The following is a 14,330-nucleotide window of genomic DNA, read 5'->3' as shown; positions in this document are numbered from 1 at the left end:
ATTTCATGCTTTTATTACAAAATGAAATAATTTATTTCTGCCCATTTAGTACTACCTGTACTTTGTTATTTTCAGTTCATCTGTACAATATTTTATTTTTTATATGAATGTACATGTACAATACTTTATATTTTTAGTATGACTGAACTGTACTTCATTTTTAGTGTGACTGTATTTTATGTTATGCCCATGGCTTATCATTGTTATCATTGTTTACTGAAAAAATACATGTATATATTTAATAAATCAATGTACTGTAACTGTTTTATAAATATAAATTGTTTTTCTCCTTTTATTCAGCAATTAGAATTAAAAGCCTCTTATACCAGACTTCCCCTTGGAGTGAAATATAGAAATAAAAAATATATGATTTCCGATTCCCAGTACAATTACTTCCTGATTACAGTCTGTGTACGTTTATGTCATTAATTGATGCATAAGTGGCATCCTATAAGACATCTCTAAATGTGGGCTGTACATTGAAATTAATGAACTGAAATTTTATTGGTTATTAACTCCATGGGTAAACACCAGCATAGTTTACAAAATGGTAAAGTGTTCTGTTTTAAATATCCGTCAATCTACAAAAAAAAAAAAATGAAACCAAAATATTGGGATTTAACTACATGTACCTGTACATGTATTTGGTTAGCTGCAGCTAGTATTTGGTATATGTTAAACAACTTCTTCCTTTAAGGAAAGTAATGCATAATGTAAAAATTTTAATGATGAAAATACTATAGTCAAAATGCATAACATTAAAAGATTCAATTTTAATTTTCTATTGTAGGATGTAAAAAAAAATTTAAAAAACAAAAAATAAAGACGAAAAGAAAACAGGTTGTAGAGATTCATGAAAATATCAAGGAAGATTAATTGTATATTGGAGCTAGAGCAAAAGAAAAGTTTACACATCTTTTGCAAATCAAAAATTTATGAAAAGATCAAATTACTTTCATGGTTTAACTATGCTACAACAATAGGTGGGATTTGGAGTAGGGGGGGGGGGGGTTGCCAATCTGACCCTTTCAATGAACAGTTTCCAAAGTAAAAGATGATGTTTGGAAATAGGGGTGTTACAATGCACTTTGAATTTTTTTTAAAAGTGCGTTAAATTTGGGACCAAGTTAACCCACCAAAGAGAAAATATTTATGCATTATATATTTTTATTTTTGATCAGTACGTATTTGATTTTGTAAGGTTACTAAATTCAACAAAGTTTAGTCAACTGGCTATTGTTGCTTACATCAACACATCTCTTTATAATACAAGAGGGTGCTTTTTAGGAAAGCTTAATTATTTCAAATTTTTCATTAATTTAAAAATAATTTTACGTTAACTTAAATTTAATGAGAAAATATGAATGCATACATTTGGGTAGGAAAGATAATGAAATAGGCTGAAAACCCTTTGAACTACTTGTCTCGATCATTTCTTGGTATATTAATTTATTCATATTTTTCAAAGTGCGTGAAGTACCTCCATAATAAAAAATGATGGTTGTACACTGCATGTTCATCAATGCACTTTGACAAAAAAACAAGTGAGCTGATTTTGTCCCAAATTTTACCACTTTGATTTTAACATTGATACAAGAAGTAGCCCAAAATGCTGGAAAATGCACCTTTAAAACCAAATTTTCTCGGCCCTTTGGGCCTCAAAACCTCCTCTCATGAACTTCTGGATCTGCCACTGTTGTTTTAACCAGGGACCTATATACTAATTAATATATAACGTTAGGTCACAGGCACCTGACGTTACTTATTTTTCTTTACATAAAAAAATATACCCTTACCTAATAGTGTATTATTTTATTATATAAGAATATTATTGTATAAGAATAAGTAATGTCAGGTGCCTGTGCGCATTAGGTCCCTGTTTTAATGCTAGCTTTCATGGAAACATACCCTTTTTTATTTAATCAGTTATTTTGAAGACATGAAACAATCTTTTCATGTGCATCGGCCTATGCTACTGTACATATTAGTACATCTTTTTTTAAACGGACCTTATCCATAGCTTTGTGATTCCGGATTTTATTGACCCTACCATTCATTAGAGGCAAATAGGGAGCATCTAAGCGTTTCCTGTTTGAGCTCTAGAAAAAGATCGAACAGAAAAACTTTTGATTTGATCTCTCAAGGAGACGCATTTTGATGAGAATTTTTTATTGTCATTGTTTTCAGAAAAGTTCAAGGTTAAATAATGAAACTTCATAAAGGTAAGACGTTTTATACATGCATGCAGACTGATGCTGAAAAAATAACACCTATGAGAAAAGAAAGCGATAAACAGGTTGGGACCAGTCACCCAAATGGGATATAATAGTCCGTTTTGGGATATAATATCCCAAATGGGCTATAAATCTACAGTGCAAAAATTGAAAATTTTTATTTTGGCTATAAATATCATAAATCCGCATCAGGACACTTAAAAAGGAATAACTTTTGGTTGACAAGTTTTCCTGTATGCCCATTGTTTAGGAGATTGATCCTTTAGAAGTTCCTTAACTTCTTGGGGATCAATCTTACAAACTGTAGGGTTGCAGAAAAACTTGCTTGCCAAAAGTTATTCCTTTTTAAGTGTTTTGATGTGGATTTATGATATTTATTGCCAAAATAAAAATTTTCAATTTTTGCACAGTAAATTTATAGCCCATTTGGGATATCATATCCCAAACGGACTATTATATATCCCATTTGGGTGATTGGTCCCAACCTGATAAAATGGTTAAACCAAGATATTCTGTACAGTTTAATGTAGCTATTTATCCCCATCTTCGCTAGCCAAGGGTTTCTGATACGCTCCTCTCCTCATAAACCCTTGGCCTACGGTGTTCATAGAAATAGGGATTTTTTTCCAGAGTTCTGATTGGATTTCAGTACACCCAGGTCGACCAATCAGCAATTGTTTTTTGTAAATGACGATATTTGCGTTCGGAATACATCTTCACTCTTTAATCTCGGAAATGAAAAACGCAAGTAAACAACGATCCTTAAAATAACATTCAATTCTATGAATAGCCATGGTGTCATCCAATATCTTCTAAATATGTGATTAAGAATCTATATTGAAACTTCAGATTTGTTCTATAAATAATGAATAAACATAACTCAATTACTGCTTCTTAATTATTCTTGAAAAAACTTTAATTTAATTTTTTTTAACACGTGTATTTATTTCTGGCGATGACGCAATCTGTGCGTACCTGATAGATTCGAGATCATGTGACGGAAAACAATCCCGTCATTTGCTTCACCGTATGCCAAGGGTTTATGAGGAGAGGAGCGTATCAGAAACCCTTGGCTAGCGAAGATGATTTATCCCATGTTTATCCTTTTATCTTCTGGATATGAACTCGACATTTAGATATATCGACGAAGCATTATCAATTAACAATTGTTATCCTCGATATTTTATTGTAATGTCGATACCACATTGGCTTGCTCCAGGAGTGTAATAATTGATGGGGACAGAAAACACCTTTTAAAAAAAACCTAAGGGTTTGACTGCTTGTTAAAATCACAGGTACCTGATGAATGGATGGTGCACCCCTCAAGCTTATGAGAATTTTTATTAGACACCAAAGCTTACCAAAAATACATTATTTCCTAGCCTCTTAATTACTCTTATATTTTCATATCTGATATCATTTTCTGCTTTTCCCTTCAATGGCAGCAAAAGAGGAGGTTTTGATTGAAGGTTGTTGAAAACACCCAAGCTAGGAGTTCTGATAACATTATGATGACCTTCTGTTTCACTGCCAGCGAAGGAATATTTGGTAAAATTAACTTGAATTTAGGACGAATAAATCATTTTGACCGGCAGTAGCAGTAAGGGGCTTGTAAAACAATATCTCCCAGAACAACATTTTGCATAAATTTATTTGATTATGTAATGAAGAAAATGTCCTTCAAAGCAAAAATCTTCGAAGCGGGGTACCCTAGGTGCTTTTAAGATTTTGTTTCTTACCTTTTAATCTATATCTCTAAATCTTATCAAAAGCAGAAAATGATATCAGATATCAAAATTAAGAATAATAGACTAGGAAATAATGTATTTTTGATAAGTTTTTGTGCTGAATAAAATTTTTTAGAAGCTTGGGGTGTTACACCATCTATTCTTCAGGTGCCTGTGAGTTAAAAAAAATGGTTATTATGAATTTAAAAAAATGTTCTAATTCCTTATTAGAATGTAAAATGCCAAGGGTAATTTCACTCTCTTTCCCTATCAACTAAATTATTATTAGTTTCCTTCAATTATAAAATTTATAACACATTCTGTCTTAGAAGAATCATTACTTGACAGATCTGAGGTGGTGAGTCAGTAAAAAAACAGAAAAATGAGGCTAAAGAAAGGAAGGGGTCCAAAATGGTGTCCTCCCTTGTATTGTTTTAGTATTTACCGTGTATAAGTTTTTATTTGATGATTACTACATGCTGGGAGCAAGCTCCTGTGGTTGATACAATGTATCCTTACTATCCTAATGAGCTTGAAATAAAAAATACCACAGAGTCTGAAACATCTGATTCATATTTTGATATTTTACTAGAAAAAAATGTTAAATTAATGGTGATTTATGATAGACATGATGGCTTTAACTTTTCAATCATCAACTTCCCTTACTTATGCAGCAATATACCTTTATCACGTGCATACTGGGTGTAATGATCCACTCTATGTATGAGCAATATCTAAAATTAAGTAAAATTAAGTAGTTAAATTATTGACTAACAGATCAAATAAGTCTTGTTTAAAGTCGTCATTTTGTAACCGGTCAGCAGGGAATGCTCACTCCTCCATGGCTGCTGATATTCCCACCTCTGATGTTTTGCAGGTCCGTGTTTGTTCTGCTCTAAAAATTTTATTGTTTCATTTTGAAGATGAACAGTTTGTCAGCACAACTCCTTATAAACTGCTGCACAGAATTTCGTCAAACTTGGCAGACATTTAGGACACAATGTTCAGATGTGCATATTACCAAAAAATTCTGATTCCTTTATTTTTTCCAGGAATTTCAGCACTTTGACTTTTGGGGGAGCATTGGGTATGTGAGCTTGCTCACTTTTTCTTTCATTTGATTAGCAAAGTGCTTGATAAACATGATTTATTTTTTCTTCAGTTTCAATTTGTTTTGAAACATTGAATCACTGAATTAGCTTTAAAAATCATATTTTCATTGTTTACAAACAAAATTTTGCATGATAGGTGTCTCATGCAGTAGTATATAAGGGGATGTAGAAAGTGTTATCGCTTATTTGATTTGGGATACACATGTATCACAACAGATAGATCAAAGAAAAAAGCTGCAGATCTGATATGTGACAAGTTTAATTATAACAGCATCTTATATAAAGGGAGTAGAACGGAGCCACAATAGGAAACCAAAGTTTTATATATGAATTATGAATATACACACATATATATATTAAAAAAATATATTCTTTCTCTTATGACCAGCAAAGTCTTTATTCATGCAAGCACCCTAAGGTATGTGTAGTTTAATTTGATACAAATTCAAGTTTGTTCAGATCAGGGCCCTCGGAATAGGTGGAGGCTGCAATAAAGGATCAGAGGTTAACAAGAAAGTATATACAATGAGAGCTTTTTGGGGGAAAGTTTTTGGTTAACGATATAGAGTTAAATTTTTATGAATTTTAAATCTGATGAAGAACAGCTGGGCCAAAGTATCTCAGGTGAGCATTCTGGCCTATGAGCTCTTATAAGGATATTTGATGTAAACTGTTGAGAGATGAAAAGTAGCATTCGATGAGCTGTGAGGCTTTGAAGACATAGTCCTTGTACCAGGTTCTTTGAAAATACAAATTATCAGCCAGATCTTAAAGTGTTTGTCAATTTAAAAGGAAAAGGTTTGCATAAATTCAACATTTCAAATAGAAAATTCAAAATTTGATAATGCTAAAGATTGATGCTTTTTGGAATCTACTTAAAATGCATAAAGTCTTCAAACATATTGAAGGCTTAAAATATTAATGAATCAAAACCAGTCTCCAGTGTACCGTATTACTGATGTTCACTGCAGAGAGAAGTGTTTGTGGTAATGAGAATGGCTTATTGATTGGATTTGTAAACTTAATTTATAATTTACAGGTGGGACAATAACACAAGTACAGATGTATTGATGACAAGTTGCGACATAGATTTAGATGTCACTCTGCAGAACAACTAACTGGAGGAATGAAATGTTTTCTGACTGTAAGAATTTAATTTGTATCTTTTTTCTCAACTGGCTATTGGATATTTGTTTCATTGTTCTTTCTCAATTCTCATCCTCTTTCAGATATATTTTCAAGGTCATCAATGTTTTTAGGATCTTTTATTGTAAGTCAATATAAAAGCACCAATGGTGGCATGTTTAATTAAGTTTAAATCAATATTTACAATGATTTTTTAAATTTTATTTTTAAAGTATGCTTGAATCCTATTCTTAAAAAAAATGCATGAAGAACATGGAAATGGCAATTTTCTACATGCAGTTTATTTTACATTTTTATTAGATCTGTATTTTATAAGTTAACTTTTAAATAAATGTTTGGAATAACATTATATAAAGTTGAATATATATTATAACTAATTTCAGAAAGTGTGATTATTTTACTTTTTTTGCAGGAATTTATTGTGATTACATGATAAATAGCATGAAAGGAAGGAATTTAATATCTGCCAAAAATATACTGTATACCATGGTATACCCAGGACTGAAGCAGTTTATTCTTCATAAACTGAAGCTTTTTATGAACAAAAACCCATCTCAGGTTATAGACGAATTACTTGGGGTAGCTATTAAATGTATTCCTTATATAATGTAATTTTCTATCATTAAGTGTTGAAAATAAGACAGTTTGACTTAAGTTTTACATGTACTTCAAAATCTATAAGATTTAAGGTGAAGCAGATACATTTGAAACAAGTCATACTGGGATGTAGGCAAAAAAGGTTATAAATACGTGTATAAACATATTTTTCTAACCAAGTAAATGGCACATTACAATCAGAATGAAATTATGCAGATATAAACATTTTTTGTAGACTATGCTGCACACATAAAGGCTGAAATTGATTTGGATATAAAAAATGAAGAAGTTTTACTCTCGACCTCCCAGTGTCAAGGCAAAGAAGCTGGCAGACGATTACTCCACGGGAGAATTAGTGACACCGTGTCGTCTGCTGTTGGTTCTGATCTTGTCCTGTATAATGATTGCTGGGATAGCTGTCAGCGTCAGTAAAAACAAGATAGAGCCAGAGGAAAACGTCATTAAAGGGGAGATAACTCTAGTGAACTTTTCATATCAATTTGACTTCAGTGCAGCTTTAAAAACAAGGGAGGAGAATTCGGAGTTGTACAAGAGACCCCAAAATATGTGGTCTGTTGACAAAAGATCCACACTAACACTAGAGGAATTCTGGGATATTTATGATGGAAAATGGTAAGATTAATTGTATAAAGACTCTGTTCATATTTAAATGCTGAAGATTGTGGTGAAAAAAAAATTCTACAACAAATCTGGATCTCTAAGGTGACCTGTTGCTATCAATTTCTGTCTAACGGTGTAGAATCCATTGTGCTTTAAGATACTTTTTTGTATTTTTCAATTTTTTGCTTCTTCTCAATAATCTCTGGACTTCTTGCCACAGGACAGTCTGGTGCCACTCATCATGGCATGCTCTAAGGGCCTTAGTTTAAAATCTAAAGTTAGAACCCAAAAGTTTTATAAAAACGGCTTGTGTAGTAATGCTTTCCATTAAATAATGATGATTTCATCTCTCTAACTTTGAAATGCAGGCCAGTAATTATAACTGATGTTGTACAGCACTGGCCAGCCTTCAACTGGACAAAAGATTTCTTCATTAAAAAATATGGAAGACAGAGGATCACATTCAAAGCTATAGTAGTAAGTAAAAATACATGTATTATAATACATGTCAATAATTAAACCTTGGATTTATTGAATACATGTACACAGTCTTTTGATCACCTGGCTCATTAAGATTAATCAGCATTTCAGTTTTGATCTTATCATAAATACAAATCCCAGTAATGAGTATTGTTATCTCAAATTCTTGTATATCTTGAAGGCTAAAAAAAAAGTCCCCACGATATTTGAGATCTTGAGATTTAACTGTACATGTATGTGATTTTCACCTGTATTTCCAGGATGGCTTCTAGCATGTGAAAGGCTATGTATGAGCTTTGGAGGAATATAACAGTATATGATTTTCGTTTTTATTTTCAGGATGGCATCCAGCATGTGACAGGGTATGTGAGGGCTTTGGAGGATTTTATCAGTACCCTCCACCAGTCTAATTTTAACACCTGGAACTACCTGGAGGATGAGATGTTTATTTTACAGAGACCGGAGCTCAGAGAGGACATCAGGGAACATGTAATTCTTGTCTTATCTGTCAAAATTCACATTTATTTATTGTAAAAATTGTATATGCTCCGTGAGGGCCCTAGATTGGTCAATAAACATATAATTATATATATAATATAATATTATAATATTATTATATACCGTAATTGTAGGTTTCTTATTTAATGTTGAAGCTTAATATTGCAAAAGGACTCATAGATGTCAAATTGTGAGGACTTGAAATCATAAGAAGACTGTTGATTAAAAGTTTTTCATGTATTTCTTTGAACCATAAAAAAAAAGCTTGTGATTTTATTTTTCAAGTGGTTGAATTCATGTATAATTTAGGTATTTATAGTATTCAGATGACTTAATGATTAAATAGATGATCAACACATTGTCAGACTGAATTGGGAATCTTTTTATATTATTTCTTTTAAAAAACCTTTTCATTTATATGTTTCAGATTTATGCTTCAGAAAATTTTTTCTCTTTCTTCCCTTCTGAAATTCGCCCCTGGGATGCCGCTTTCCTGTGGGGATCTAAACATTCTCGTTCCACCCTGCACATGGACCCCTACAACTGGACAGCCATCAGCTCAGTCCTCAGTGGGGTCAAGAAGTGGAAGGTCAGTATCATCTGTCTTGGTCATTAATTAACAATACATTGTATATACTAAAACTTCAAGGACTTTGGACAAATAACTTACAATTGCAGTATTTGTGCTGATTACTTTAACACAAAAAATAAATGACAATATCTAAGGGAAAAAATGAATGTTGAGATTTTATGTGACTTGTGTATGCACGAAAAATATGTCCAGAGATACTGAATATACAGCCTACACATATCCATCATGCATTCAATTCCACTGAATCTGAGGCTAACATGGGTTGAATTAAGACTTGAATACCTTAACCACTATGCATATGTTTGTTTTACTTTGGCAATTTTACAAAATGTTATATTAGGAGAGGACTATCTAAGTTACTGAACTTGTGTCCGATCCTTTTGACTTTGTCAATAAAATATGTTCAATTCAATTCAACCACTATGGAAATTTGATACACATATATCTTAATTTTATTCATATGCTTAGTAAATAAGTAGGATGCATTCAAAGTCTATAAATACCCCATGCATACAAGAGGCTAAAGGAGTAAAAGTGAATTTTGTCATGCTTTTTCATTCTTTTTACAAGCTTTTTCTGCCTGGTCAAAATCTTTTGTATGCAGAAAAAATTTTTCTGGATTTCCCCACCAAAATGTATAAGATACAATAGGTAGCATTTCAATTTTATGAATTTATGTACATGTTTATAAATTGTGTAGATGAACTTCTGAGTCTATTCCTGTTTCCTGATATTAGGTCACCTGATTCATTCATTTTTGTTATTTTGTTTTCTGTTTCCATTTATTGTTGCATTGCTGTTTGGTGTTGCTTAACTCTTGACCATTTTCAGATTTTACTCTGAAAGTCTTTTGATGAATACCAAAATGAAAAACAATGCAAAACTTGTAAATTTTAAACAGGTCAATGAGTGAGACTGAGTCAATTTTATTAATGAATCCTAAAAATTGTACAATGAAAAGAAATGTTTTTCATCTTTGAAAATTCTCAACTTCACTCCTTGACTTCTAGCATAAGGATGCTGTCAATATGACAATGAGTTTAAAAAATCTCTTCTAAAACTAAGAAATTTATGGTGTCTAAAATGTAAAGTTAGGATCTATTTGACCCTTTTTATGCCCCCCCCCCTTCAAAGAAGGGAGGGCATATTGCTTTGCTGCTGTCTGTTGGTCAGTTAGTTGATCTGTCATTCCACCATTAGTTTCCGTTCATTTTCTTTGCACAGATTGCACATATTGAAATAAAATTTGGTATACAGATTTATCATAAGAATAGATCTAGGTCAAGTTCTATTTTGGGTATAATTGAGCCCTTTTTGACAGAGTTATACCCCATAGACTTAGAAAAATTCCAATTATTTGGGGTGGGGGGCATAAGTGTTTTACAAACATCTCGTTTGAGTTTGTAAGACTTAGATGATTGTCGAGGCCTACAGGACTATTGAATGTATTCAATGCTGTGTTGTACAATGGAAAGTAGTTAAACATTTTTTTTGCAGCATTAAATATGCATCAGTTACATCTCTTTTTTGTTGTACAGGCTTTTATTTTGTTCATATCTGCATAATGGTTCATTTATCATTCAGAGCTTGCTTTCTTTTGCACCATTGTTTCTGAATATTTTTGTTAGAAAAATGCAAATTACATACACAAGTTCCCTGTTTCATAACAAAATATATTTTTTCTGTGTGTTAATTTAAGGGCATCAAGTTCTTGATTATCATTTTTTAAAACCAATTTTGAATTATCAGATGCTTCCTTCATTCACCTTAGTTTATTGAATCTGATACTGAGAGGACTATTATAAAATCATTGTCCTAATACATAATGATACATGTATTGATTATTTAAAAATGAATTTTGATACATGCACTTAAATCGTCATGAAAGACGCAATTAATCTTACAGATGTATATATCCACTTCACAAAATTAATTCAATATACTTAATGTTTGAAAGAAATAACAATGAAATATATCTGTTCTTTAAAACGCCTTTTTCAAAACCATTCTGATGAACAGACTTTAAATACTGATGTAAACTTACATAATTTGATGTTGTATCAATCTTTATAAAATTTAATTTTTTTACCAGCCCCATTGATGCCTTTGATCCAGACCTGAGATTATATCCTAAATTTAGCCAGGCTCAGTACCTGGAGACAGAGGTTTATCCAGGAGAGATGCTCATTATTCCTACAGGCTGGTTCCACCAAGTAAGTACACAGAGTATATATCTAATGTTTCATATACAGGCTGGTTTAACCAGGTTATATGGATATGGAATATGGGTCTAATGATTCCTACAGGCTACATGTAGGTTCCACTAGATAAATGATTCCTACAGGCTACATGTAGTTCCACTAGATAAATGATTCCTACAGGCTACATGTAGTTCCACTAGATAAATGATTCCTACAGGCTACATGTAGTTCCACTAGATAAATGATTCCTACAGGCTACATGTAGTTCCACTAGATGAAATGATTCCTACAGGCTACATGTATATATCCACTTCATAAAATGATTCCTATAGGCTACATGTAGTTCCAATAATAAATGATTATACAGGCTACATGTTTTTCAAAACACTGATGATAAATGATTCCTACAGGTAAACTTATATAATTTGATGTTCAATCTTTATAAAATTTATTTTTACAGGCTACATGTAGTTCCACTAGATAAATGATTCCTACAGGCTACATGTAGTTTCACTACCTAAATGATTCCTACAGGAGAGATGTAGTTCCACTTGGTAAATGATTCCTACAGGCTATATGTAGTTCCACTAGATAAATGATTCCTACATATATGTAGTTCCACTAGATAAATGATTCCTACAGGTTACATGTATATGTTCCACTAGATAAATGATTCCTACAGGCTACATGTAGTTCCACTAGATAAAATGATTCCTACAGGCTACATGTAGTTCCACTAGATAAAATGATTCCTACAGGCTACATGTAGTTCCACTAGATAAATGATTCCTACTGGCTATATGTAGTTCCACTAGATAAATGATTCCTACAGGCTACATGTAGTTCCACTAGATAAATGATTCCTACAGGCTACATGTAGTTCCACTAGATAAATGATTCCTACAGGCTACATGTAGTTCCACTAGATAAATGATTCCTACAGGCTATATGTAGTTCCACTAGATAAATGATTCCTACAGGCTACATGTAGTTCCACTAGATAAATGATTCCTACAGGCTACATGTAGTTCCACTAGATAAATGATTCCTACAGGCTACATGTAGTTCCACTAGATAAAATGATTCCTACAGGCTACATGTAGATCCACTAGATAAAATGATTCCTACAGGCTGGTTCCACCAGGTGGGTAAATAAAGTACAGACCTTATAAAATCTTACGATTCATTAAGCTGATTTGACCAGGTAAATACTTAGAATATAGGTCCAACAATTCCTGTAGGCTGCTTCCACTAGGTAAGTATGATTCCTACAGATTGGTTCCATCAGGTTTGTATGATTTCTATAGAAACTGGTTCTATCAGGTAAGTATGATTCCTGTAGGCTTGTTCCACCAGGCAAATATTATTGTGACCTACAGACTGGTTTCACCAAGTAAGTATGGTCCTTCCAGGCTGGTTTCATGGGGTAAGTATGAATCCTACTGGCTGGTTTTACCAAGTAAGTATGATTCCTGCAGGCTGGTTCTACTTGATAATTTTATAGAACATAATGAGTCCTAGGCAGGATTGAGACTACAGATTGTAAATCAATTTACTAATATTTCTATTTCTAATGTTTTCTCTGTGATAACTCTTTGAAAGTTAGCAGAGTTGATTTCTTGATAATTCTACCAGAATGTAAATTAGGCAGGTTGATAGGTCAGGAGCTAAGGAGGCCTAATATGCATGCAAATCTCGTGCGCATCTGTCTCTGACGCTAAGGTGGCCAAATATGCATGTAAATTTCGTGCGGCTGCCTTTGTGTTTGACGTCAGTGGGCGAGGACTGTTGAAATTGGCATGGGAGTCCTCGTGTAATTTAAATCTGTGTTACATTTTTAAAGTCTAAATCTGTGTTACATTTTTAAAGTCTAAATCTGTGTTCACATATTTAAAGTCTAAATCTGAATTTTATTTAACAATGAAATGGAAATATAAGGAATCACTGTCTAGTTAGTATAGTATGCATATATTATCCCATGTTTCCCACTATTGTTGATGCCCTGGCATACTATACTAACTAGACAGTGATTCCTTAAATATGGAATAGGAAAACAAGATTTTAAAGTGTTTTTTATTTACATGTATTTTATACATAAATGCTGCTTTGACATGTCCATCATGGAAAGTTTCTTTCATTGCAAATAATGTGAAATATTAAACCAGTTATGTATTCCTCATTTAAAGAGTTAATAGTTTTGTTTTATATTGTGTGTATTTTCAATTCTTACATTTTTCTCTGCAGGCATATAATGTTGAAGAAACGATGGCAATATCCAGTCAGCTGATGAACAGAAATAATTATCTTGCAGTTCTAGAAGAAATAATAAAAGGAGGAGGTGTTAAAAGGAAGAAATTACCAGCTCATTTTGACACCTTGTTACCGCCTGATCAGGTAAATAACAAATGTTTTCAGAATTGTTAGTGTCTGGGTCATTTTTTATGCCCCCATAATTGAAGATTTGGGGGTATATACATGTATATAGTTTTTGCCCTGTCCGTTCATCTATTTGTTTGTCCAAAAACATTAACCCATAGCTTTTGTATGGTTATAGTTTGACTTGCATTTGAGAAACAAAACCTTCGCCATAAAGCTGCCATACAGGGGCGTCAGTGTTTATGTATGTTTATCAGTCTAAAATTTTTACCAGAGGCAAAAATTTAAATTAAACAAGGCACTGGCTTTCTAAATATATTATACAAATATGTAACATAATTTGTAGGTGAAACTTTTCCTATCTCTTATTTCCAAGAAGATACTGCAAAAAGGGAAAGAACTTACAGAGATGGTATCCAGAATGGTGTATGAAGTCCCAGTTTCCTAGATTTAATAAATATATACCATTGGAGATTTTATTGACATTTACATTTTTTTTTAAACATAGGCCTTTAATGCAATACTGTGTACCAATTCATATGTTAAATAGATTATGTGTATAGGTAGAATGAGTGTGATTTATATCCATAATTTATGCAAATTAAACTCTCTCTTTCATTAGAGTAATAAAATTAAATCATCAAGTGATCATGAATCCAGATTATTTTTATCAACTGTTTTTATTACTGGTATTTTTATTTAATATGATGGGAAAGTATGTCTTCATGATAGATAGTATTTTATTA

At 32.3% G+C, this 14,330-nt stretch overlaps 1 protein-coding gene across 1 annotated transcript; it reads left to right on the top strand.

The window, feature by feature from the left end:
* Window positions 1–2,117: 2,117 nt before the first annotated feature.
* On the top strand, window positions 2,118–14,329 carry LOC134229317 (uncharacterized). The gene is given in 11 exon segments (XM_062711049.1): window positions 2,118–2,222; window positions 6,113–6,217; window positions 7,052–7,449; window positions 7,806–7,914; window positions 8,257–8,406; window positions 8,843–9,004; window positions 9,578–9,637; window positions 9,639–9,658; window positions 11,100–11,220; window positions 13,453–13,602; window positions 13,931–14,329. Coding segments are annotated over 9 exon segments (1,227 nt in total). The 5' UTR covers window positions 2,118–2,222; window positions 6,113–6,217; window positions 7,052–7,096; the 3' UTR covers window positions 14,033–14,329.
* The last annotated feature ends 1 nt before the right edge of the window (window position 14,330 follows it).

The sequence above is a fragment of the Saccostrea cucullata genome, unplaced genomic scaffold (assembly GCF_032062105.1).
Source record: "Saccostrea cucullata isolate Sc308-1 unplaced genomic scaffold, CSIRO_AGI_Scuc_v1 ctg35, whole genome shotgun sequence".
Classification (NCBI taxonomy): Eukaryota; Metazoa; Mollusca; class Bivalvia; order Ostreida; family Ostreidae; genus Saccostrea; species Saccostrea cuccullata.
Note: the sequence above shows the minus strand (reverse complement) of the source record. Positions and strands in the feature narration are given on the sequence as shown.